Source organism: Caretta caretta, chromosome 7 (assembly GCF_965140235.1).
Source record: "Caretta caretta isolate rCarCar2 chromosome 7, rCarCar1.hap1, whole genome shotgun sequence".
In the NCBI taxonomy this organism is placed as follows: domain Eukaryota; kingdom Metazoa; phylum Chordata; order Testudines; family Cheloniidae; genus Caretta; species Caretta caretta.
Window position 1 is genome coordinate 93,464,755 of NC_134212.1, and position 26,446 is coordinate 93,491,200.

General features: G+C 44.1%; 2 protein-coding genes across 3 annotated transcripts in view; both read left to right on the forward strand.

Annotated features, from left to right (window-relative positions):
- The window catches only part of TBC1D12 (TBC1 domain family member 12), an 87,914-nt gene extending 81,779 nt beyond the window's left edge, over positions 1 to 6,135 (forward strand). For both annotated transcript variants that reach the window (XM_048858281.2, XM_048858282.2), the window contains 2 exons: positions 531 to 789; positions 4,334 to 6,135. In XM_048858281.2, the coding sequence (XP_048714238.2) occupies positions 531 to 789; positions 4,334 to 4,402 (328 nt within the window). In that variant the 3' untranslated portion in view covers positions 4,403 to 6,135. The remainder of the gene's footprint in view (positions 1 to 530; positions 790 to 4,333) is intronic.
- Positions 6,136 to 13,157: 7,022 nt separating this feature from the next.
- Positions 13,158 to 26,446, forward strand: part of NOC3L (NOC3 like DNA replication regulator) — a 28,602-nt gene continuing 15,313 nt past the window's right edge. Inside the window, exons 1-7 of the mRNA XM_048856996.2 lie at positions 13,158 to 13,249; positions 14,944 to 15,151; positions 16,331 to 16,457; positions 20,629 to 20,786; positions 20,899 to 20,958; positions 24,465 to 24,595; positions 25,267 to 25,428. Coding sequence (XP_048712953.1) covers positions 13,241 to 13,249; positions 14,944 to 15,151; positions 16,331 to 16,457; positions 20,629 to 20,786; positions 20,899 to 20,958; positions 24,465 to 24,595; positions 25,267 to 25,428 — 855 coding nt within the window. The 5' untranslated portion in view covers positions 13,158 to 13,240. The remainder of the gene's footprint in view (positions 13,250 to 14,943; positions 15,152 to 16,330; positions 16,458 to 20,628; positions 20,787 to 20,898; positions 20,959 to 24,464; positions 24,596 to 25,266; positions 25,429 to 26,446) is intronic.

Consider the following 26,446-nt stretch of genomic DNA (forward strand, 5'->3'; position numbering starts at 1 on the left):
TCAGAAACTGCTAACCAACTAAAATTTGTTTTGTGAACATGTCCTGAAATTTGTTTTGTGAACATGGCCCATATGTTGCCTCAAACCTTTTCCAACCAAGTGGACAAAAATACTACTGAAGCCTAAACCAAAACAAAATTCAAGGAAAAAGCCCTGTTCAGAGTGTTGTATATCCCTACTCCACACTGTTTCTTTGGAAACATTTGGATTGTGGTGGGTGGGAAATATCTGAATTGCTCTGTGGGGGAGGGAAAGAAGGCGGCACTCAAATGTAGCATGGGAAGGAAATAGCAGATAATCTCAGATTGGGAATTCAGATTCTAGGGGACCATCTAAAACTCTGCTAGCTTTTAAAATTGCAACTATTTGACAAAGAATAAAACTAGAAAACATTTAGCTCTTGAACATGTCAGTGCTAATTTGTCATTTGATAGCTTTCAGCAACCTAGGGAAGGGAAGGGTATGGAATCTGATCATGTTTCTGAAGAAAAACAATAGCACTAACCAGTTACCTTTTTATACAATTATAGGATCTTCACACTCTACAGCAAGTCACTACCACTTGATCTGGCCTGTCGAGTCTGGGATGTCTTTTGTAGAGATGGAGAAGAGTTTTTGTTTAGAACAGGATTAGGAATCCTTCGATTATATGAAGATATCCTCCTACAGATGGACTTCATTCATATAGCGCAGTTTCTAACCAAACTGCCTGAAGACATCACATCAGAAAAGCTTTTTAGTTGCATTGCAGCTATTCAGATGCAGAACAGTAACAAAAAATGGGCCCAGGTGAGTGAAAATAATAATGTGAATAGAAGTAGTTGTTAATACACATTTCTCAAAATAGACAGTGGCCTGTATAAATTCAGAACCTGTAGGGTATCTCCATTATAGAGCCTACTTTCTGCTGGAAGTCTGATTCTACTTTTAAAACAAACAAACAAAACTGTATCAAAAGCATATGTTTGGATTGCTCTCTCTTTCTGTGAAGTGCATCCTACTTATCTATTTGAAGAGCAGATCTGTTGTCATTCGTGGAGGTGATTGCTTACTACTTCCTTCATTGGTATATAAGTGCAGGAAAGGAAGTTCTTCAAGTGCTTGTTCACGTCAGTTCCAATTAGGTATGCCGCCGCATGCATGGCAGCCAGAAAGTTTTTTCCCCTAGCAGTATCCGTCGGGTCGGCTCAGGTGCCCCCTTGGGGTCATACCTTTATGGCGCGGGATATAGAACCCTGCCGACCTGCCACCCCATCAGTTCCTTCTTACCACCTGTGACGGTTGGCCGGAATGCTCGTGGCTCTTGCTCTGTAAGTGCAACTCCCCTAGTTTCTTGACTTCTTCATGTAAATAGTTGTGTATGTAGTGTATAGTTCTGATTTAGTTGGGGGTGCACCTTTTGCCCCCCCACCTCCTTTTTTCCTTCGTATTAGGGCATGCCTCAATCCCTGGGGTTTAAACCCTGCATAGACTGTGGCAAGCATGTGCCAAGAAGTGACCCTCACCCTTTTTGCCTGAAGTGTCTTGGGGAAGGCCACCTCAAGGAGCACTGCAAGATCTGCAAGGGTTTTCGGCCAAGCACCCAAAAAGAGAGGGAGCAGCGCCTCAAGGTACTGCTGATGGAGGCTGCTTTGTTTCCGCATTTGGACCCTGGCTTTGCGGAGCAGACGCCAAGCACCTCAGCACTGGTGCGTGGTGCCCTGGCACAGTCAGGACACGAGTCGGTGCCAAGAAAGGACTCCAGTAGAGACTCTTGGCACCGGCAGGCGTTTCCTCATAGGAGCTCCGCACAGGGCAGTGGATGGTACTTTTCTCATTCTCTGGTCCTCCACAAGAAGAGAAGACCGAGAAGCGACATTCCCTCATGCCCAGGGCAGCACTGTAGGAGCTTGCTGTGAGACCCACGTACGGCCACGGGAGCTCAGCCTTCGTATTGAAGGTTGCGTTACCTCCTGCCAATAGAGCTCGCTTGTTCGGACCTGGTCAGACAAGTCGTCCTTGGCAGTAGGAAACCTTCCACAGGGGCTACCTACCTGGCCAACTGGAGGAGATTTTCAATCTGGTCAGCACAACGCTGTCCATTTCCAACTCTCATGTCTATAGCCCTCATACTGGACTACCTTCTCCATTTCAAGCAGCAGGGGTTGTTCATGTCGTCAATAAAGGTTCACTTGGCTGCCATTTCTGCCTTCCATCCAGGTACAGGTGGTCAGTCTTTGCCAACCCCATGGTCGGTCGTTTCCTGAAAGGCCTTGACAGGCTATACCCACACATCTGATAGCCAGTCCCAGCATGGGACCTCAACCTGGTCCTTTTCAGACTAATGGGGCCATCTTTCAAACCACTGGCAACATGTTCTCTGCTGTACTTCTCCTACAAGGTGGTGTTTCTGGTGGCAATCACGTCAGCCACGAGGTGTCTGAGCTCAAGGCCTTAACATCAGATCCCCCTTACACTGTGTTCTATAAGGATAAAGTTCAGTTCAGACTGCATCCAGCTTTCCTTCGTAAGGTTGTCTCCCAGTTTCACATCAATCAGGATATCTTTCTCCCAGTTTTCTACCCTAAGCTGCGCTCTAGCAGTGAGGAGCAAAAATGTCATTCGGACGTTCGCCGGACGTTCGCTAGGCGTTAGCTTTTTGCATTGAGCAAATGAAACTGTTCCAGAAGTCCATTCAGCTGTTTATTGCAGTAGTGTACAGAATGAAAGGGCTTTCCAGTCTCCTCCCAAAGAATTTAGTCATGGATCACGTCCTGCATCCTGGCATGCTATGACCTTGCGAACATACCTGCCCCTCCACTTACAGCAAACTCCGTGAGGGCACAGGCTTTGTCAGCTGCATTCCTGGAGCATGTTCCAATCCAGGAAATATGCAGAGCAGCAACGTGGTCATCAATACACACTTTTACCTCACATTATGCTATCGCCCAGCAGGCCAGAGACGATGCAGCTTTTGGTAGAGCCGTGCTGCAGTCAGTGAACCCCTGAGCTCTGACCCGTCTCCAAACTCGGACTTGGTAATCACCTAATTGGAATTGACATGAACAAGCACTCGGGGGGGATGGTTACCTACCTTCTCGTAATTGTTCTTCGAGATGTGGTGTTCATGTCTGTTCCAATATCCACCCTCCTACCCTTCTGTCAGAGCAGCTGGCAAGAAGAAACTGAGGGTGTTGCGGGTCGGCAGGGTCCTATATCCAGCGCCATAAAGGCGTGACCCCAAGGTGTCTGCCTGAGCCGACCCGACAGATACTGCTAGGGGAAAACCTTTTTGGCTGCCGTGCATGCGGTGCGCACACACCTAATTTGGAATGGACATGAACAACACATCTTGAAGAACAAGAGTTACGAGAAGTTATGTTTTTTTGCCTGCTCCATGGTCATGGAGCTTTGAAGGGAACCATAATAAAATGGTTGCCCTAAAATGAATAGGCTCAGGCCTCCTTAGGATCCTGTATATGACCATCTTTCCAGTGCAGAAACAGTGGGGAAAATGCTATAGTTAGAGGCCAGAAAACAAATATTTATTGTAAAACCTTAAATCTTACTTATTATATAAAATATCTCCTAACTGGGAAATTGACTAAGATGTAGGATTTAAAATTTATGTAGGGCACTTTTTCAGCAATATTTCTTGCTTCTATATAGTGCAGCTTTGAATTGTGGCATTTGAATCTCTTGTGGGATTTAGCAGCTCAGGAGCTGGTCACATTTTTCTATATTTGCCCAGAATTTCTTTCTTCAGAAGTTTTAGAAAAATATTTAAAATCCAATATTCAGCAAATATTTGCACTATTGCTGCTGAAATCTATACCAGACTACAAGAGTACAAAACCCAAGGTTGGGATGAAAGAGAAGCTAAACACATTTTTTGCTGTATCAGGCTCTCTTGCACACTGAGCAGTGAAGAACAGGTACTTTAAGTGAAGCCATCATGTGGGCTGGGCTACTTGGTAGTGCTTTGCCTGTCAAATGTCTGAGCTCAGTTCTGTTTGCTTCTGGAGGAAGCTGGAGGTGTGGGAGTACTCCCTAGGATGGAGTGGAAAGGGAAGTGCCTTGATTGTGGCCAGTAAGGATTAGTGGTATCTGGCTTCTAGTCCCTTTCAGTCAGTCTCTTGTGGAGTTGGCAGTTACAACACTTGGCCTAAAGATTAGACATTAGGGGAAACATAGGGATCCTCAGGTTTATGATAAATGTAAATCCTTGTTGAGAAAAACATCTGTATTATGATCTCTTTATAAGGGTAATCTGTTATGATAACTATTTTAATATTTAATATTTTTTTTAAACCTGCACATCATTTTAACCTGCCTTTTTAACACTAATTTATAGGTATTTGCCTCACTAATGAAGGACAACAAAGAAGGGGACAAGAACCATAGCCCAGCACTGAAAAGCTAATCTCCATAATGTAAAGGTCTATTGATGTAGAAAACCACTTGATTAAAAAGGATTTATTACATCATTTTTATGTGAAAACCACTATAGAGAAAAGCTTAAGAAACACAAGGAGAGACAGTATTTGACTGAGTACAGTGGCAGAAATTGATGAAATCTTCACCCTGTTGCCAGTATTAAATAGCTTTTTGTGGGAAGAATTGTTTTCACAGAAAGCACAATACTAAAACTTGTGAAACTGAGAAGTGGGTAATACATATTTAATATTTAAAAAGAATCTGCTTAATGCAATAAATATTTGTAATAACTTTTGTTGGTACTTACAAAAATTTAGACATACTTTTTTTTACAAATACCACAAAGGCACTTTTTTTGGGGAGTGACGAAAATATTAAATAAGAACTGCTTTCTGAACCAAACACTCTGGTACAAAATTACCACCACAATTAACCAGTAAGAAATATTGTGGACCAAATGAATTTTTCGGTATGTTTGTACCAGATAATATAAAGTATTGGGGTATGTCTTATTTAGCTCACTTAAATTGTAGCTTCATTCTTCAGTTTAGGCAAATTTAACTCAGGAACTGTGGAAATATTGTGCCCTATCCTGCTACAAATGAAGTCAGTAGCAAAAGTCCAGTTGACTTAAATGGTGGCAATATCAGGCCCATTATTTGAAGTGTATTATAAAGGTGTGTATACACTGCAAATTAAGGTATAATGTTAGCATGGGTAGGTATACCAGTGCAACAATTCTTAATCTAGTTAGCATGGGTAACAGATGGTTTCAATCATTTGTTTTTTGAAGTGTTGGGTGTGCAGCTTTCTTAAAGGAAAATTAAATGGATATTCTGTGAACTGTTTGCCACCAACAGTTTATTTTGCTTAATCATTACTAATAAAAGAAATGGTTCACTCTTATGCTTGATGGTAAACACTAAAAACAATCTTCTGACAAGTCTCTGTATGTTTTCAGGAGCACTGATACTAAAAATTTCAGTCCACACAAAAATGCTGGAAAAAAAATGCAGACGGAATAGTTTTTGAAACTTTTTTTTTCATGGTGTGCAATACTAAAAAATCCAAAAAGCATATTGTTTGGCAATACTTTGCTTTTTCTTTTAATTGTGTGAGATCTAAGATCATATGGTACATGTCACACAAGCAGATATTTCCTAGTTTCTAAAATATGTAAAACACAATGTTCAATCTTAGGGATTAGAAATTGAAAACGGATAATACTCTAAGTAGCTAACACTTGCTCTTTCGGAGTCCATTTTTGATAGTATTTAATGTAAATAAATTGCTTACTTGTGATTTTGTAATTGGTCCCTCTGTGGAAATGAAGTCAGATTTATCATTACATATTTTTAAATTTGGGAGGTTTTTTCAGTTGTCCAGTGTTAAAAGCAGAGTCTGCATAACTTGTTCTGGTTAAAGATTTGAATTACAGTGTAGTGTAACTTTTTATGTCGCTATCTGGTTTAAAACTACATTTAAATATACTACTCATAACATGCAATTTAAAGTTAAAATGTCTGAGATTTTTTCTTGTGTGTATTCACTACTTTAATTGGATCCAATTTATTTGTCTTTTGTTTTTGAGTTCTGTTGTACAGTTTTCTTACTTTTCAAGTACAAACATGTATATAAAATTGTAAATAGAAGGGATCTAGCCTTCATTTAAGACCACTAGTAACAATCCTGTGTAAATAAAACTCATAAGCAGAACAACTACTTGAGTCTCTTTTCCCTTTTGGGGGCATCTTCTTTAATTTAATACAGGAGAAAACTCTTGCTTAAAAATACTTCTTGCCAAACTTTTCTCTTCAGTCTGATAGAGTTGTACCTAAAAGATTTTCTTGTAGTGAGGAAAACTGAAATAATGTATTCATTGATGAGCTTGATGTAGTGTGTTGCTGGTCATCCCAGGTGATAGATTCAGCAACATTGCTGATCTATCCCATTTAACATATGTATAATGCACAGCATAGTAGGGCCTTTGGGTACTACTGTAATACAAATGAGTTGATATTGATTTGAGAGTGCTGGTTTGCTGGTGAGCTAGGCTGGGGGTGTGAGGAATGCCCCCCTGAAAGTGTTCCACTTGTGGTCCTGTCCTGGGGTCACTGATGGAGCCAGAGTCAAGGGGGGGCATTTTGCTGTCTTGATAATAGATAGGCATGTTAACTGTGTTGCCAGGGACAGTCAAGGGGATGGAAAAACTGACTTGTATTCAGTGAGTCACTCCTTATTTCATTGTTGACCCAAAGGCACATGTTGAATTTGTTCTGACAAGGGGTTGCTTTTCTGATAGGGTGAGGAGGAGGTGGAAATCAGTCTATCATCACCAAAACTTGTTCTACTTCCGGGAAATAGTGAAAATTTGGACAGAAGAGGTATGATGGCGACCTTTCCTCTGTCAATAGATCAGAAGAGGACAGTATTACAATTCAGGCAATAAAGAGGTTAACATTAATTGGATAGTAGTTTGGGCATAGGAGACACCTGAATTGTGAGCAGTAATATCATATGTGCTTCAGGTAGGGTAATCACATGCCCTTATATTAGGGTTTTTGTCTTATATACACAACTATATGCTCCCCCCACCCTCCTGAAAAAAGTGTCCTAATTTTTCACACTTGCTATCTGTCACCCTAGTTTCAGGTTTTCTTCTGCTGAAGTTACATGCTAATAGAGGATCAGTCTAATCCTCAAGGGTATAATGAAAGGATTGGTCCAGAACCAGCACACATTGGAAATGGTTACTATTGCTTTCATAGAATCATAGGACGGGAAGGGACCTTGAGAGGTCATCTAATCCAGTTCCCTGCACTCATGGCAGGACTAAGTATTATCTAGACCATTGCTGACAGGTGTTTGTCTAACCTGCTCTTAAAAAAATCTCCAATGATGGAGATTCCACAACCTCCCTAGGCAATTTATTCCAGTGCTTTACCAACCTGATAGGAAGTTTTTCCTAATGTCCAACCTAAACCTCCTTTGCTGCAATTTAAGCCCATTGCTTCTTGTTCTATCCTCAGAGTGCTTTCATGAAGCACCTACTGATAACTCTGCTCAATAAAAATCCAAAACAGAAGAGTGGTTCTGCATTACAACTCACACCAATGCTTGTGAATTATTAAAAAATGAGGGGGGAAAAAGTAGGATGGTCCAGTGGTTAGAGTAGTTGACTTGGACTTGGGGACCTGTAGTGAGGACAAATACATTAAAGACTATTCGGTGCTCAGATATGGTGCTGATGGGAGCCATATAAGTATTTACTATAGAATGAGGATATGAGAGTGCTTCATATAACTTTTTTTTTTTTTTGGCGTTTCAGAAGACAGGAGGGTGGGGCGTAGTCTGTGCTCAGCCTCCAATTGTAAGTTGGTGATATTAGACAAAATGCTATACTGTTTCCCTTGCTTCACTGATGTCAAAACCCCTTGTCCCTAAACATGCATTCAGACGATAATCTCTTGAAATTCTGTCCAGACTTCTTGTCATCAAGGTGTAAAGTAGTAGTAACAATTTGTTAGTACCCTCAATTTGTAGCTTAATTTTCAAAAAGGATATGAGCTGGAAACTCTCTGCTTCTGCCAGACCTTGGTCCTTAATTTGCTAAATATCAATAAGAGTATACCTGTGACAGTTATGCAGACAATCCCATGATGTGGTGCGGTGGAGTGTGGATAGAATAATAAATGATTTCAGTATCTGCTGCTTTACCATAGGACTTTAGCTGGGGTATTAGTTGTCAGTTCAGTTCTGTCTTAGGGACACCAAAGGCATTCATCCAACTGTTTGGAAGAATCCTAGAATATCAGGGTTGGAAGGGACCTCAGGAGGTCATCTAGTTCAACCCCCTGCTCAAAGCAGGACCAATCCCGAATTTTTGCCCCATATCCCTAAATGGCCACCTCAAGGATTGAACTCCCAACCCTGGGTTTAGCAGGTCAAAGCTCAAACCACTGAGCTATCCCTCCCCCCTTTCTCTCAGCTCTTCATAATTAGAGGAACAATGTACTTGGTACCAAGCGCCAACCTATGTTAGCTAGGCCATCAGTAATGAGGAATTATTGTGCTTATATACGAATGCACAAAGCCTTGGAAACAAGCAGGTCCTGGTGATGTCAAGGAATTATGACGTGATTGGAATAACAGAGACTTGGTGGGATAACTCACATGACTGGAGTACTGTCATGGATGGTTATAAACTGTTCAGGAAGGACAGGCAGGGCAGAAAAGGTGGGGGAGTAGCATTGTATGTAAGGGAGCAGTATGACTGCTCAGAGCTCCGGTACGAAACTGCAGAAAAACCTGAGTGTCTCTGGATTAAGTTTAGAAGTGTGAGCAACAAGCGTGATGTAGTGGTGGGAGTCTGCTATAGACCACCGGACCAGGGGGATGAGGTGGATGATGCTTTCTTCCAGCAGCTCGCAGAAGCTACTAGATCGCACGCCCTGGTTCTCATGGGTGACTTTAATTTTCCTGATATCTGCTGGGAGAGCAAATACAGCGGTGCATAGACAATCCAGGAAGTTTTTGGAAAGCGTAGGGGACAATTTCCTGGTGCAAGTGCTAGAGGAGCCAACTAGGGGGGGAACTTTTCTTGACCTGCTGCTCACAAACCGGGAAGAATTAGTAGGGGAAGCAAAAGTGCATGGGAATCTGGGAGGCAGTGACCATGAGTTGGTTGAGTTCAGGATCCTGACACAGGGAAGAAAGGTAAGCAGCAGGATACGGACCCTGGACTTCAGGAAAGCAGACTTCGACTCCCTCAGGGAACGGATGGGTAGGATCCCCTGGGGGACTAACATGAAGGGGAAAGGAGTCCAGGAGAGCTGGCTGTATTTCAAGGAATCCCTGTTGAGGTTACAGGGACAAACCATCCCGATGTGTCGAAAGAATAGTAAATATGGCAGGCGACCAGCTTGGCTTAACGGTGAAATCCTAGCGGATCTTAAACATAAAAAAGAAGCTTACAAGAAGTGGAAGGTTGGACATATGACCAGGGAAGAGTATAAAAATATTGCTCGGGCATGTAGGAATGTAATCAGAAGGGCCAAATCGCACCTGGAGCTGCAGCTAGCAAGAGATGTCAAGAGTAACAAGAAGAGTTTCTTCAGGTATGTTGGCAACAAGAAGAAAGCCAAGGAAAGTGTGGGCCCCTTAATGAATGAGGGAGGCAACCTAGTGACAGAGGATGTGGAAAAAGCTAATGTACTCAATGCTTTTTTAGCCTCTGTCTTCACTAACAAGGTCAGCTCCCAGACTGCTGCGCTGGGCATCACAACATGGGGAATAGATGGCCAGCCCTCTGTGGAGAAAGAGGTGGTTAGGGACTATTTAGAAAAGCTGGACGTGCACAAGTCCATGGAGCCGAACGAGTTGCATCCGAGAGTGCTAAAGGAATTGGCGGCTGTGATTGCAGAGCCAGTGGCCATTATCTTTGAAAACTCATGGCGAACGGGGGAAGTCCCGGATGACTGGAAAAAGGCTAATGTAGTGCCAATCTTTAAAAAAAGGGAAGGAGGAGGATCCTGGGAACTACAGGCCAGTCAGCCTCACCTCAGTCCCCAGAAAAATCATGGAGCAGGTCCTCAAAGAATCAATCCTGAAGCACTTACATGAGAGGAAAGTGATCAAGAACAGTCAACATGGATTCACCAAGGGAAGGTCATGCCTGACTAATATAATCGCCTTCTATGATGAGATTACTGGTTCTGTGGATGAAGGGAAAGCAGTGGATGTATTGTTTCTTGACTTTAGCAAAGCTTTTGACACGGTCTCCCACAGTATTCTTGTCAGCAAGTTAAAGAAATATGGGCTGGATGAATGCACTATAAGGTGGGTAGAAAATTGGCTAGATTGTCGGGCTCAACGGGTAGTGATCAATGGCTCCATGTCTAGTTGGCAGCTGGTGTCAAGTGGAGTGCCCCAGGGGTAGGTCCTGGGGCCGGTTTTGTTCAATATCTTCATAAATGATCTAGAGGATGGTGTGGATTGCACTCTCAGCAAATTTGCAGATGATACTAAACTGGGAGGAGTGGTAGATATGCTGGAGGGCAGGGATAGGATACAGAGGGACCTAGACAAATTGGAGGATTGGGCCAAAAGAAATCTGATGAGGTTCAATAAGGATAAGTGCAGGGTCCTGCACTTAGGACGGAAGAACCCAAGGCACAGCTACAGACTAGGGACCGAATGGCTAGGCAGCAGTTCTGCGGAAAAGGACCTAGGGGTGACAGTGGACGAGAAGCTGGATATGAGTCAGCAGTGTGCCCTTGTTGCCAAGAAGGCCAATGGCATTTTGGGATGTATAAGTAAGGGCATAGCGAGCAGATCGAGGGACGTGATCGTCCCCCTCTATTTGACACTGGTGAGGCCTCATCTGGAGTACTGTGTCCAGTTTTGGGCCCCACACTACAAGAAGGATGTGGAGAAATTGGAGAGAGTCCAGCGAAGGGCAACAAAAATGATTAGGGGTCTGGAACATATGACTTATGAGGAGAGGCTGAGGGAACTGGGATTGTTTAGTCTGCAGAAGAGAAGAATGAGGGGGGATTTGATAGCTGCTTTCAACTACCTGAGAGGCGGTTCCAGAGAGGATGGTTCTAGACTATTCTCAGTGGTAGAAGAGGACAGGACAAGGAGTAATGGTCTCAAGTTGCAGTGAGGGAGGTTTAGGTTGGATATTAGGAAACACTTCTTTTTCACTAGGAGGGTGGTGAAACACTGGACTGCGTTACCTAGGGAGGTGGTAGAATCTCCTTCCTTAGAAATTTTTAAGGTCAGGCTTGACAAAGCCCTGGCTGGGATGATTTAATTGGGGATTGGTCCTGCTTTGAGCAGGGGGTTGGACTAGATGACCTCCTGAGGTCCCTTCCAACCCTGATATTCTATGATTCTATGATTATATTGTACCAGTCCAGGGGAGCTAAAGAGTTCAGCCTTCCTCACAGGAAGGCCTAGTTGCTGTGGTGACAAGCATGTGGATTGTGGCGGGTAGAAGAGTCTGACTTAATGGAGGCTAAAGAATGGTACTCTATAAAACTAGCGTTGCTGATGCAAAATAAACTAGGACAACACAATTTCACAGGAATGTAACAAACCTTCTTAGGGACATCCAAACAACTCCATGTAGGAATACAAACAAAATAGTCTTTCGTTAACTGTTTTATTGATGCTTTATGTTGAGACAGATCATTCTAACTTCAGCCAGTTTGAAAGTTCAGTATACTTATCTTTTGCCCAACCGGGTCACTATAACTTGTTTCAAATTCATGTGAAACAGCTTTCAAAAGCAGTTGGTTTCATGCTGTGTGAGGTCAACAGGAGTGTAAGTAGGTGATCTAGCTACTATACTGAAGTGGGTGCTTTCAAATCTTGCCAGAATATTACTGGTTGGGAATGTTGATTTCTGTTTCACCTTGTCATTTTGGTTTAGGGCATGAGTTAGTAGGGTGAGGGCGGGGGTGCTGGAACTAAGGGTGCAGGGGTGCTGGCTTGATGTTTCCATTATATACAGGGTTTACAGTTTGGTTCAATGGCTTCAACATCCCCACTATAAACACTTGTTCTAGCATCCCTGGGTGAGGGTGGCAGGTTCTCTAGCACCAGTAAATATTTTTCCCCTCTTGGTTGAAATGAACGAGTAGCAGCAGTTGGATTCTCCTGACCAGAATAGTGTTTCCAACTTTCTAATAGCAAAAAACTGAACACCCTAGCCCTGCTCCTTCCCTAAGGCCCTACCCCTGGTCACTACCTTGCCACTCCCCTGGTGGCTTGCTCTGCCCTACTCTCACTCACTTTCATTGGGCTGGGCCAGAGAGTTCGGGTTGAGGGCTCGAAGTGGGCGTGTGTGTATCCTGCATGGTGGGGCCAGAAATAAAGGGTTCACGGGGCAGGGAGTTAGGGGTGCAGGAGGGGATGAGGGCTCCACCGGGGGCCTCTGGGGTGGGGCGGGGGATGAGAGGTGTGCACTACAGGAACAGGCTCCAGGCTGGGGCTGAGAGATTTGGAGTGTGGGAGGGGACTGTAGGTTGAGGCTAGGATGCAGGAGGGAGTACTGGCTCTGGGCTGAGGTGTGGACTCTGGGGTGGGGCTGGAGATGAGGGAAGCTGTGCTGCACCCTAGAAGCAGCTAGCACCAGGTCCAGCTCCTACACGGGTGGAGTAGGAGCCTCTGTGTGTTACTCTTGCCTGGCCCCGGGCACCGCATTGTGGAGCCTCCTGGTGCTTGGGGTGGGGAGGGTGCATGGTCCACTACCTAGGAGCCAGACCTGCTGACCGGACTCTTAACTGCCCTCTGGGTGGTGCTGACAGGAGCCACCAGGGTCCCTTTTTGACTGGGTGCTCCAGTCGAAACCCACACACCTGGAAACCAGCAACAACTTATATTGATGGAGTTGTTCCTGATTGACTCTCTTATGGCCATGTAGCCTGGACCAGGAGTCGCCACCCATGCAGCTAGCCAGGATCAACGCCCCAGGGAGAGACAAGCCTGTGAATGGTTTTCGCGCTTTCAGCAAAATAAACCAGACGCTGCCAGAGGTCCTAGGGTTTCAAGGGCTACTGCTGCAGCTGTTGCCTCACGTGTGGGCGTGCAGGAGGGGCGCCGGGCCCTTCAACCAGGCCGCTGCAGCCTCAGCTCGCTGGCGGGGTTGGAATGGAGCAGGGCGACTCTAGGCCCGGGGCGGGGTCACACACGTCTCAGGGGTGTGTGGGCGCGGCCAAACACGCCCCGCTGTGAGGCAGCTCAGCCCCGCCCCGCGCTTCCGGGTCTGCGCAGCGGTCTGTTGCCACGTGTGTCCGGGACCCCTAGAGCCGCCACAATGAAGCCGGTGAGGGGCTCGGTCTGCGGGGCCGGGGGGGACCCGGGCTTGGAAACGGGGCCCTCTGGGGGCTGGTGCTGTGGTTGTGGGGGGCTCGGAGCCGGGCCTGGGCGGGCACAAGGCGCTGTGAGGGGGAGAGCCGGGCCGGGGGGGCTGTGGCTGTGGGGGAGGCCGGGGCAGGGGGCACAAGGTGCTGTGAGGGGGAGGGCCGAGTGGGGGCTGTGGGGGAGGCCGGGGCACAAGGCGCTGTGAGGGGAGAGCGGGGGGCACAAGGTGCTGTGAGGGGGAGGGCCGAGTGGGGGCTGTGGGGGAGGCCGGGACAGGGGGCACAAGGTGCTGTGAGGGGGAGGGCCGAGTGGGGGCTGTGGGGGAGGCCGGGGCACAAGGCGCTGTGAGGGGGAGAGCCAGGCCTTGGGAGGGCGGCTGCTGATGGCACGGTCCTGTGAGGGAGAGTGGAGCGGGGTAAGTGCTCGGTGTCGCTGGGGGGCACAAGGCGCTGTGAAAGGGAGAGCCGGGCCGTGTGGGGATCGGGGGCGTTACGGGCTGTGGTGTCGTTTTGGGGGTGATACATGGGCGGCTCGTGCCCCGAGCCCGGCTGGCTGCTGAGGCCCGCGCAGCCTCTCCAAGGCGGGCCCGGGGTTCTCAAAGTTCCCTGTGTCTGCGCCTCCTTGTCAGCAGCACCCGGGGGCGCACATAGGCCCGTAGGCCCGGTATTGAAGAGGAAGGGTGAGGAGATAGAGGAGGACTGTGAATTATGTGGAAAGCCCTCATGTGAAGAGGCAGCGCTGGCCTTCTTACACCTCTTTGGGAGCAAGGCCGGCACCTTTTGAAATGCTCACGTCATCACCCCTACAGATATCTCAGAAGCAGATCCCTGATATCTTTTGCAAATTGGCTTCAAAGACTGCTGATAATAAAATTAACAGGGATATTGTTTGTACTACCATGGCACTTGGGAGCCCTAGTCATGAACTAGGACTCCATCCTGCTACATGCTGTACAGCTTACCCTAGGAACAGATCACAGAAATATCAGTATGGTCACATTTCTGCATCCATGTCTGGAACCTGAATAATGGGGGCAGAGGTAGTCTGAATGTCAACTGTTGCTGGAGCTGTCCCATCACCTCTTTCCTAATAATCCTTCCTAAACAAGAGGCCGCTACGTATGTGCTATAGGACTGTATTAAAACTGCATTGCTTTCTGTGCTGGATATTTATAGAACTAGGTTTCAGAGTAGCAGCCCTGTTAGTCTGTATTCGCAAAAAGAAAAGGAGTACTAATGGCACCTTAGAGACTAACAAATTTATTTGAGCATAAGCTTTCGTGAGCTACAGCATCCGATGAAGTGAGCTGTAGCTCACAAAAGCTTATGCTCAAATAATAATAATAGTACTCCTTTTCTTTTTATAGAATTAGGATTGTTCAGAAATGTTTCTGTAAAATCTTTGGCCCATTTGTTTAAGCATTATTCTGCTTAATGCAATTAATTTCACTAATTAAGAATTGGGTATATTTAAACCTAAACACAGAAATCTCTGTTCACAAGAAATTTGTTATCCAGCATGGGTGTTAGTGAGCTTTAGCATGTCTGGTTTAAATCTTTTGCTTAAATGTAGTGTGATTTTGGCTTTTTTTCTCTTCTTTTTTTAAAACAAAAATAAACATGAATCAGTTAACTGAAGTTTTCTGTTGGTTTCCAGAGAAAAAATAAAAAACGAGTTCCAAGCTTTCGCAAGTTGCTGAAAACTAGTAAAATAAAGCTTGACAACAAGTTAAAGAATAAACAGTTTAAGCATGAGAGCATTGCTAAGAAATATCGAAAAGAGCAAAGAAAACTTAGGCAAGCTGTCAAAGATGTTACATCCAGAACATCTGTTCCATTGGAGGAATACAAGACAAAACATGCAGGTGAGTGTTCGCTTGTGTCAGGTAGTAAATTTAGCAAGGTTTCTGATCTATTTTGCATAGATGGGGGATGAGAGGTAAGCATGACATTGTAATTTACATCTAGTGAAACCAGAGCTGAACCCAATAGTTACAAATTGTTCTTTATTCTGATACTGCCATTAGTGATATGTACAGATGTTTGAGTCTTGACTTGCCTTTTTGTAGATTATCAGTCAGTTCTTTGCCTCTGCATCAAAGGGTTATGTGCATGGAGTGTGGTGAGAAAATTGTAATAATGCTTATATTATTTTTTATGCAAGAGTAAACAGTATGCAGTGCTTTACAAAATGAACTGCAGGAAAAGTATGACATCAGAGTTTCCCATTATAAAGACAAACTTATGCTTCAATATTCAGACAATCTCTTTTTTTTTATTCTTGTCGTCTCTGAATTTTCTTTTCTTCTCCTCAAGAGTGCCTGCATAGATTTCTCTCTGGACCAATTTATGTTCAGTATTATGTTTGGTGACTGCACTGCTCACCTTCTTGTCTCCTGTTCCAGACTAAATCCTGAGCCTGTTATTTTTCCGACTGTCAAGTTTATACATTCCTATAGATTCAGATTCAAAAGCTATTTTGAACCTGAATTCCTGACTATTCTATCTTTTTAGAAACAGCCCACATATCACTTAAGCATGTCAGAAATGTTCATATAGATTCAGTGATGGAGCTTGCACATGGTGTGATGCAGAATGCACTTGTGCTAGTTTTTATCTTCTTTTTCTTTAGAAAGAGAACAAAAACACCTTCCCAACAGTAGAAATATGAAGGAAAGAATTAATTGGGCATGACTGCCCCAAACTAAATCCTTTTAGATGGGACTATTCTTCAAAGTCAGGTTTATTTGGCCTACTGAGATTGATGAGGTCCTTTTTTTATTATCTAGATAATGATTGTGGAGCCAGGAAGACTTAAGGTCCTGGATTTTGCAAATACTTATGAATATGAGTGACTTTACTCATAGGAGTAGTCCTACTATTGTAAATGGGTCTAATCACAGGAATAAAGTTCAGCATGTGTGTTTGTAGGATTGGGGCTGAAGTGTGGAGCTGAGAAGATTGACAAATACAGGAAAGGTGCATTTTCAAGTTTGCACACAAGTGCAGTGGCTCACAAGTCTGTCCATTGTCTTCTGATACAGCTAAAAGAAAGGAGGAAGAGGAGGAAGAGGAAGCACTTCCACTAGATATGATGGATGAAGATGACCTGAAATTAATGGAAGATTTGGCTCAAAAAGCATCATTTGTAACGAGAGACCTTTCTTCTAGGTAAGTATTCTCATATACTCTTACAGTCTATAAGCTGTAGTGAGATTGATAAATACTTCCTATTTAGACTTTACTTGATCTAGTCACACATTTTCTATTAACACATTCATCAGCACTACTGTAGCTTTCCTCTTATGCTGGGAAATTACTTTCTCCTAAGATACCTTGTCTGCACAATTTTCACTCCTGTCTCAACTCCCTAGCATGAGGCAGATGGAATCCCCAAAGCTCAAGATGTTTTTCGGTTCCTACACGCAGTGATAGCAGCTATGGAGAAGGAACCAATCTCCTACTCGTGGTCACATGCTTCCCTGGACTTCCAGCCACTGTCCTTTGAAAATTCAGGTCAATTCTTGATTGAACCGAATACAAAGACTTTCCCTGCAGTGTTAAGCCAATTATGAGAATAGTTTGAAAAATTTCATGCCTTAAATGCAATTATGATAAGCTTTGGATGCAGATACGAAGAGGGAAAAAAAAAAAAGGACCTGCAACGTCTGTGTGGGGGAGAGTGGGCGGGTGAGTGAAAATTTTGGAAGGTGATATCTCCAGAGAAATAAATTACCCTATATTTCTTCCACTTCCTGAAATAGGATCTCTGCAGGATTCTCAGTCCTATAGAGGAGCAGAATTATAGTATCTTTTCTTTATTTCTTAACAATATCCTTTGGCAACCAGTAGGAAATGCCATGACCTGTCATGGGTACTGTGAAGTTAATAGTTTGTTCTAATTTCCAGTGTAAACTCAACTTTTCTGTTTAATGGGTTATAAAAAAATTTCTTAATTTGACATAGAAAGTATCAGCTCAGAGTACTTTCTTTTTTTAAAAAAATATTGATTTGGAATTAATTTTGACTTTTTAAAAGGAGGAAGAAATGTTCTGCTTCCAACACTTATTTATGCTAATCCTAATTCAAATGATTTTGTTAAATTTATAAACTATTAATGTAGACCAGTTTTTGAAATATACTAAAAAATAATTTTTGACATACAGAGTTACAGCACTCCTGCATTCTGTCGTGCTGCGTAAAATGCTGTAGCTGGTCTACAAGTTGTTAGCTAAGATACAGTTTTATTTTTAAAACACAACTCTGTTTCCAACTGTTACAGAACATCTGAAATAGATCTTGGAAAACTCTAAACGTGTATATTTATTGAATGACATTGTGCAAGCTGTGGATCTTTTAGTTTGACCTAGTTTCTTTTCATTTTAAAAAAGACATTTTTAAATTGTTGAGATAAACATTTGAAAATTAGCTACTGTGCCAAATTTTTGTTACTTTCATATTGTCTTCTAAAGCACAGAATGTAGCATTTTCCAATTTTAAAAAATCCCCCATTCTTCTCCCTTTTATTCTTATCAATTGTGAAAAGTTCATAGAAACATCTGCAATGTAGCCACTATGGCCAAGATCCACAGAGGGATTTAAGCACCTAAGTTCCAGTTGTAGACTCCACTACAACCACAAAATCCTCACTCGGCTGCCATGTAACTCTGTAGGCCCCTACATTCACTCAGTGCCTAAAGTTTTGCTGTAAAAGTGCTTTAATTTCTGCCTCTGGGCATGTCTGCTGCTGCCACAGTCTTGGTGCCCATCTCCTGCCTAAACGCCAGCGTGATCCATAAACTGGGGGAATGGTGCCTATTTTAACTATAGCCAGTTCACTGGAACCGGTTGTTAAATTTAGAAGCCTCGTGGGACAACTGGTTCTAAAAGGGTTTCTAAATTTAACAACCGGCCAAAAGTGGCACCTTAGGCGCCGACTCCATGGGTGCTCCGGGGCTGGAGCACCCACGGGGAAAATTTGGTGAGTGCAGAGCACCCACTGGCAGCTCCCCACCCTAGCTCACCTCCGCTCCCCCTCCACTCCTGAGTTATGCTCTGCCCTGCTCTGCTTCTCCTCCCCTAGTTTCCCACGAATCAGCTGTTCGCGCAGGAAGCCTGGGAGGGCTGAGAAGCAAGCGGCAGCTTCGCACTCAGGCCCAAGGAGGCGGAGCGGAGGGGAGCTGGGGCGGGGGGCGTGAGAAGGGCCGCCCGCACTGCAGCAGGTAACTGGGGGGGGGCAGGGGCGTGCAGGGGAACCACTCCCCACCCCAGCTCGCCTCCGCCTCCCTGGGCCTGAGCGCAAAGCTGCCGCCTGCTTCTCAGGTTTCCTGCGTGAACAGCTGGAGGTGAGCTGGGGCAGGGCGGGGTGGGGAGCTGCCAAATTTTCCCCATGGGTGCTCCAGCCCCGGAGCACCCACAGAGTCGGTACCTAAGGCACCACTTTTGATGTGATCAATGGGGGGAGCGACCGCTCCCCCTGCTCCCCCCCTAGCTACACTACCCAGCCCCTAGGAGCCAGAGGGACCTGCCGGATGCTTCCTGGGAGCTGCCCCAGGTAAGCAACACTGGGACTTCCCACCTCACCCCCCGGCAGGTCCCTCTGGCTCTTAAGGGCGGGGTGGGCACCCACTACGGTGGCCCACGAGACCCTCCTGCCTGGTTCTGGGAGCAGTCAGGGGACGGGGAGGGGGATGGATGGGGCAGGAGTCCCAGGGGGCGGGGGCGAGCCACGACCCTCTTGTGGGGTGAGGAGGGAACAGGTTGTTAAGATTTTGGCAGCTCATCACTGACTGCAGGGCTTAGTTCAGTGCTCTGAATATATCTACTGGATCAGGCCCCATTCAAAATCTGGCCAGAGGTAGAGGTGGTTGTGCCTCCCTTCTAAGTTTTTAGCCCAATGATTAATTGAAGTACTTGGGCCAGAGAAAGAGAGTGAGAGACTCTGTAGCCTGGGAGATGGGAGTTGTAAAGTCCAGTCCCCCTGCTCTAATGACTCTTTAATTATTTATTGAAGGTGGAACAGCTTCAACAGGAGAGAGTGAGGGATCCCACTTTAAAATGTCCCATAGCCCAGTGGCTAGAACACTCTCCAGAGAGGTAGCAGGCTCCTTTTCAAATTCTTCCTTCTCATCAGGCAGAGGAGGTAATTGAATCCAGGTGTCCCACGTCTCAGGAGAGTGCTCTAACCACTTGGCTAAAAATTATAAGGCAGGGTGACAGTGGCATCACCTCCTCTGACTGTTAGGCATGGAGTTAGGCACTTCTCTAACTCCTTCCCACAAGAAACAGGTTAGGTGCCTAAGCTGCCTGACTCCAGAAGAGGGGTTCCTCGCTGTGCATTGCAAACATATAGATACCCCCCTGCAGTCCTGACTTAGGTGCCTAACTGTGAGAGGGGCAGGGCTGAGGACATACCCCTCTCATTGGCATTGTCCATTGGTTAGTTTGGGCAGCTCCCTGCCTAGCTTGCTGGATTTGTGTTTTGCATTCTCAGACGTCTATTTCTTCCTGTGCGTTCCCTAGGCCACTATCTCAGGCTTTGTGGATCCTGCTGCTGTTCCATTGATTTTCTAGGTGCCTAAAAATTAGGCATTGCAATGCCTAATCCTTTGTGGATCTGGGCCTGCCGGACCATGACGGTTATCTATTATTTACAAAACAGACATATGTAGTCACATATAAACATATACAGGTTAGGAGTCTGAACGGAATGAAAACAAACTAAGTTATGACCGCTTGTAAAAGGAGATGGCACACCAGACTAAAACTAGGACACTGGTCTGTTTGCTATGGCAGATCTTATGACAGTGAGGCCTCTTTCTACTGCTCTCTTCTTTGCAGCTACTACATGTTTGGCCCAAAGCATCTTGACTGATAGTAGCCACACTAATTAGGTTTAAGAGTAACAGCCGTGTTAGTCTGTATTCGCAAAAAGAAAAGGAGTACTTGTGGCACCTTAGAGACTAACCAATTTATCTGAGCATAAGCTTTCGTGAGTTACAGCTCACTTCATCTGATGCTCAAATAAATTGGTTAGTCTCTGAGGTGCCACAAGTACTCCTTTTCTTTTTAGCTTAAGTAAGCCATCATGATTTCATATCTAAGTTTACTAAACATTGGAGGTGAACAGGAGGGTTGATTTTTTGTTCATTTTTATTCATAGAACAGTGAATAACTGGAGAGGCAACTGAAACTGACACTGAAACTCACTCGGATGTTCTGTTCATGATGTACTGCATGACTTTTTTTTTTTTTTTAGGAGTTTAATTTTGCAGTGTACTTTGAATTTACAGTTAATATCTAATTTGTTGATGAATTAAATAGTCTGTCTTGCACTATACAGTGAACCTGTTCATTTCAAGAAACGAAAACAGGAAAGCGTGATTGACAGATATGAGAAAATGCCAAGGCACATGCAGACTGAGCCAGAAAAAGAACTTATTCACCTGCTTCCTATCAAAGACAAAAGTGGCATTATTCCACAAACAATGGAAAAGCCAGGTAAGAAACAGGTGCTGGATTCAACATAGCAGCCAGCAAGGTTGTATTTTATTAATTTTTTTAAACCCGAGTGCGTAGTGTTAGGTTTGTAATATACATTCCGTTCTTGCAGTCATCGGTGTTGCACAGAATGAAGAGGATGAAGACACAGAAGAAATGGAGGTGGTAGAAGGTAATAAAACACCCTGTTACACTTAGACAACTGAAAGTGATTTTTCTGTTTAATAAAGTCATTTACCACAGAATGTGTTCTGCCTAGGAGGTTTTGGAACAGACAGCTCAATTCTGTCAAGTGTCATTTTACCCACACAATTTGGCAATGTAAAATGCTTCATGCTCACCTGCTAGAATTCCAGGACTTGCAGGAAAAAATTTCTGTCGCTGACTTCAAAATTACTTTATTTAATATCATTTTGATGTGTTGGTGTCTCCAGAATTGATGCTTAGACTAAGCCCTTTGGAACTGTTGTGTCTTTTTCACAAGTGAAGGAAGAAGCCTCATTCTTAATTCAGGTTTCAGAGTAACAGCCGTGTTAGTCTGTATTCGCAAAAAGAAAAGGAGTACTTGTGGCACCTTAGAGACTAACCAATTTATTTGTGCATAAGCTTTCGTGAGCTACAGCTCACTTCATCGGATGAATACTGTGGAAAGTGTAGAAGATCTTTTTATATACACACAAAGCATGAAAAATATCATACACATTGTAAGGAGAGTGATCACTTTAGATAAGCTATTACCAGCAGGAGAGTGGGGTGGGAGGAGGTATTTTTTCATGCTTTGTGTGTATATAAAAAGATCTTCTACACTTTCCACAGTATGCATCCGATGAAGTGAGCTGTAGCTCACGAAAGCTTATGCTCAAATAAATTGGTTAGTCTCTAAGGTGCCACAAGTACTCCTATTCTTAATTCAGGAATCTCTGGCTTGCCTGATTCATGGTGGTTATTCCAAAACAAAAAAAATCTTAAAATGAAGCAGTATCAGTTTTTTGAGTATATATTACCTTTCAAGAATTTTTTTTAACTTGAACTATCAAATGTGAGAAACCCAGAAAACTTGGAATTCAATTTGCACTTCCACAATAAGCTACAGAGTCTCACTCACATGATAAGCACAACCCTAACTCTGTCTTAGTTGTGGCTAGAGCTGATTGGGAAAATGGCCATTTGTTGACATCAGAACAAAACCAAATGTCAAAATATCAAAATTTCCTGCGAACGAGAAATCCTGAGTTTCTGGGCTGGTTTTAGTCAGGGCAGCAAAAGCCAAAACACACATTTGAGTAAATTAACAGTCATCAGGAAATGCAAGTAAAGTGGTTGTATTGCTATAGTATGAATTAGGTTGTGATAAATTTACATCAAAACACTCTGTTGCAAAGTTTCTCTCCAGTCAAGCTGCCAATATGGTTTATGCATTGGGTTTGTATGTTGTCACTGTGTACATAGAGAAAACCACTTTCAAATTCAAAACAGACATACACTCTACTCCTTTTTACAGGAGTTAGAAACCCAGCCAGGGGAGTATTGTGTCTTACCAACTGCCAAACTGTATGTGCACATTTTGGAGGTATCTTACATTTTTAAAGGCATTTTGAAAATTCTGCATTGCCTGTAGTTTAGAGTGTGTCTGCATATCAGCCTGGGGGTATAACTTCTGGCTTGAGGAGCCATACCCATGCTAGCTTTGATAGAGCTGGCACACTAAAAATAGAGTGTAGCCAGGGCAGTGGGAGAGACTAGCCATCCCAAGTACTTACATAGTGTCTTGGACAGGCATGCACTCTGGTACTGAGCCCCTCCTGCCACTCGTGCTGCCACAACTGCACTCTATTTTTGGCATGCCAACTCAGTTAGAACTAACACAGCTTCTTCAGCTGAGAATTATACTCCAGCTTGATGTTCAGACATATCCTCTCCTGTACACTTTCTGAGGGTATCCCTTCCTGAGGAGAAGTGGGTAGAGTAGGAGGATTGTAGATGGCAGCACACCAGGAAGCATTCCTCCTTCTCTTCCTATGGATCTCCTGGGGCCCACAATGTTTGGAGATGCACAGTGATAGGAAATCCTAAGTTCAGCAGACTCTTGGTGAACATTAGAAGATTCATTTTGAAGTTGCCTTCCAACACGTCCACTCAAGCAATAGGAGGCTTGAGGTCGGCCCCCGGCCCCTGTGAAGGAGGCCCAAACCCCCACCACACTGCAAGTCTGGGCCGGGCCAAGCTAACCCCAATCTCTCCAACAAGCCTTAGGTGCTACCTGACTACCTAAAATTGACTCATTGGCTGCCCAAAACCCTAAATGGAGCTGGGAGGTTGATGACACTATTTATGCTGCTGAGTCTAATTGGACCTCCTAGTGAGTGGTTGTGAGGAACCCTGGCTACCCTGGTAAGCCTTGTGGAAATTAGAGTTTACAATGAGCCTACTAAAGTTGCAAGGGTTGAGAGGGCAACAACATTTTAAGTTCTACAGCTACTGATTGGGCCTGTTTAGCCTCTCCAGAGCTGATCGGGAGAAGGGGTAATGCTGAGACTCTTAATGTTTACAAGTATGTGTGGCATGTACCCTGTCCTGCTGTTCCCCTTATCCATTTTCCTTCACTCTTCTGTTCCTTTCTTCTCTCCCATCAGATCACCCTGCTTGCTTTGCTGATACTCTTCATGACCCCTTCTCTCAGTCCACAAGCTCTGTACTCTCCTCAGCATACGTATTTCCCCTCCACATACACACGCACCTTGCAAGCCCTTGAATCCATTGGAAGTGAGCACCTTAAAAGGTCCACTGGTGTGTGCTTGTGGGACTATGGTGAGAGGGAGCAGGGAGGCACCACTCCTTTTGCACCTGTTAAAATAGCTTAGTTGAATAATCTTAATTTTTAATGTCTCCTACTCTCGATTTTCAGGATACAAAACTCTGCCCAAAAAAAAGCGTTAGAAGTTTCTTACTGTTGAGAACACCTTTTTTGTTATTAAAAACTTTAATTTAAAAACAACCTGTCTTCAGTTTTGTTGGAAACTGTTTCCTTTTTCTATTGAGAAGCCACCATAGTGATGGGTTTACACTTCGAGGTAATTTAAAAAAAAAATTAAATGACAGTTCAGATCTCCAGTTGTTGTCATCCTTTTTAAGTTCATTGGCGCCACCAAGCCATTTGGTTGTAGTTAATGAAAATCTTTAACTTTTAAAATTGATTTAATTAATTAATCTTTGGTTCAGTGCATGAGAGCTCAGGTTGATGAGTCTGTACAGCTATGCTTTATCAGTGTCCTTTTTTTATTTATTTAATCTTGTGAACACTTCCATTTCTTAGGGTACTGCAATTCAAAATGCCCTTGTCCAATTCACTTGAAATTTAACAGAAAAATTGTATCTCAAGCCCTGACCTAACCCACCAAGTTTGACATTATTCCTTTGTTTGTTTATTTTGGGTTAGAAGAGGTGAAGTGGGTCTTATGCAAATTACAAGTCATCACGTGGCCCTGAAAACCCTCTTGGGCTGCTTTTGAGTGCTATACTGCTGAACTTAACATTATGATATTGTATCTGCTAAGTAATAATTTGAAATAAAATTAATAGAATTGGATTTTACAGTATGATACTTAAGTGGTTTCTAACATACAGTTAAAGAGTGGGAACTAATGGGGAAAAGTTAACTATTAAACTTCATTGTGTTAGCATCTAGTGAAGAACCCCAGCCTGTGCTCACTACAGATGAACTGGTAATTCAAAGGAGGAGGAAGCTGCAAGAGAAGAAGATACACATTGCAGCCTTAGCAGCTGCCATTCTGTCTGACCCAGAAAACAGCGTGAGTAGTGTTCAATTTTTTTGTGTGTGGTACAGTAAATCAATTAATTTCAAAAATCTGAAGTAATCAAGGAATGGCAAAGTCTGCAACATGTTATGCACCCATGGAAAAGCCAAAATCAGCAGAGAGAGCACAGCAAAGGGGGGGCCATGGTTGTTGGCAGTTGTTCTGCAGACAAAGTAAATCCGCAAGACTGTGTTTGATATTACCCATACCCACCAGTAGTTGGACTCTCCACGAATTCATTGGTGTTATTGATGGGTTGGGAGTGGGGATTCCATACAGCTCCCATTCCACCAAGGCCCATAGTTCCTGTGGGCATAACGCTTTATTTGGGCTCTGCTTGCAGGCTCATGATTGGACCCTGACTTTTCAGTGTTCCAGCGTGCACTAATATTTTCCTATCATTCTGCTTAAAGTTGTATTTACTTGCTAGTTGCAACATTCCTGAACTATTAATTTCATTAGATTCTTTGGGGTTTGCTGACTCCTTCCCTGGTGTTTAATAGTGTGTACTAATTTGTTTGTGTAATATCACTTTATTACAGTAGTTTTATTGCCAGATATGGGAGTTTTTCCTACTGCCACCCTTTGCATAAAGTAGAGTGTAAATTTGTTTCTCTTTGGTATATAACCTTTATTTATTCTGCACCATATGTTTTCTTGAACAGATAAAGAAGCTGAAAGAGTTGCGTGCCATGCTAATGGAACAAGACCCCAATGTGGCTGTGATTGTTCGGAAGCTGGTGATGGTTTCTCTGATGGAAATATTCAAAGATATTACTCCTTCTTACAAAATTCGGCCTCTGACTGAAGCAGAAAAACATACCAAGGTGAAACTCCAGGTTTCTTTATAAAATAGGGTGGATAGTTTGTTGTTTTTAATGTCCCTGATCTAAAACAAATGTTTAACAGAAATCTAGTTTTTGAACAAATTTAACAAATCCTATTTTAACATGAAGTATTTATGGGATATGTTTACACTGCAGCATGAGCACATGCTTGAGCCGTAGCTCAAGCCTAACCCCCTTGTGTCTATACTTCAGTTGCACTAACATAGGGCTTGGACCCAGGGTCCTAGGGCCCTGCAGGGCTGGAGGGTCCGAGCTTGTGTTATTGCTTTACAGTGTAGATGGAGCCCCACTTGACTCATCTCCCGGGAATCGGCTGGAAGTGTCCCATAGAATTGTGGGATAACTTCCTTATTCCTCTCTGTCCCAACAATCTGCAATCCACTTTATTGAAAATGGAAGCCCAGCCCCCTTTTGTGAATGGCAGCAACTCAGGTCATCATTAACCTGTTCTCTTCTGATCACCAAGCTGCAATCACACTATCCAAGAACCTCCTGGGTTTGCAATGGAGAACAAACTGATCAAGTCTTTTGCAAAGCAGGTTGCTTCAAACTTCCTGTAATGTGCAGGGGAGGCAGTAAAGTTTTCACACAGTGCACCAGGTCCTAGGCTAGAGCAGCCATATTTGGGGGTAGGGGGGAGAGCACTAGGGACTCTGAGATATGGTTACTTTGACTTGGGTCTGCACACTGCAGTGTGGACTCCAGAGCCATAGGTTTGACTATGGGTTAGAAGAGTCTTAATATTGGGTTAAAATACAATGTGGATGCTCAGCTTTTCAGGGTTGTGCCTCCCCCTTAACCCTGTGTGCACCCTGGCTGGGAGCAGGGCCCCGGCTTCGGGAGGGAGGTGGGGGTCGCAGACAGGGGTAAGGGGGCCGAGGGTGGGGCTGCATCTGGGGGTGGATCTTGGGCTGGGGCTGGGAGCGGAGCCGCAGCTGGGGGTGGGGCTGGGGCAAGGAGCAGAAAGAGTACAATTATTCATGTATTTTAGGGCTTG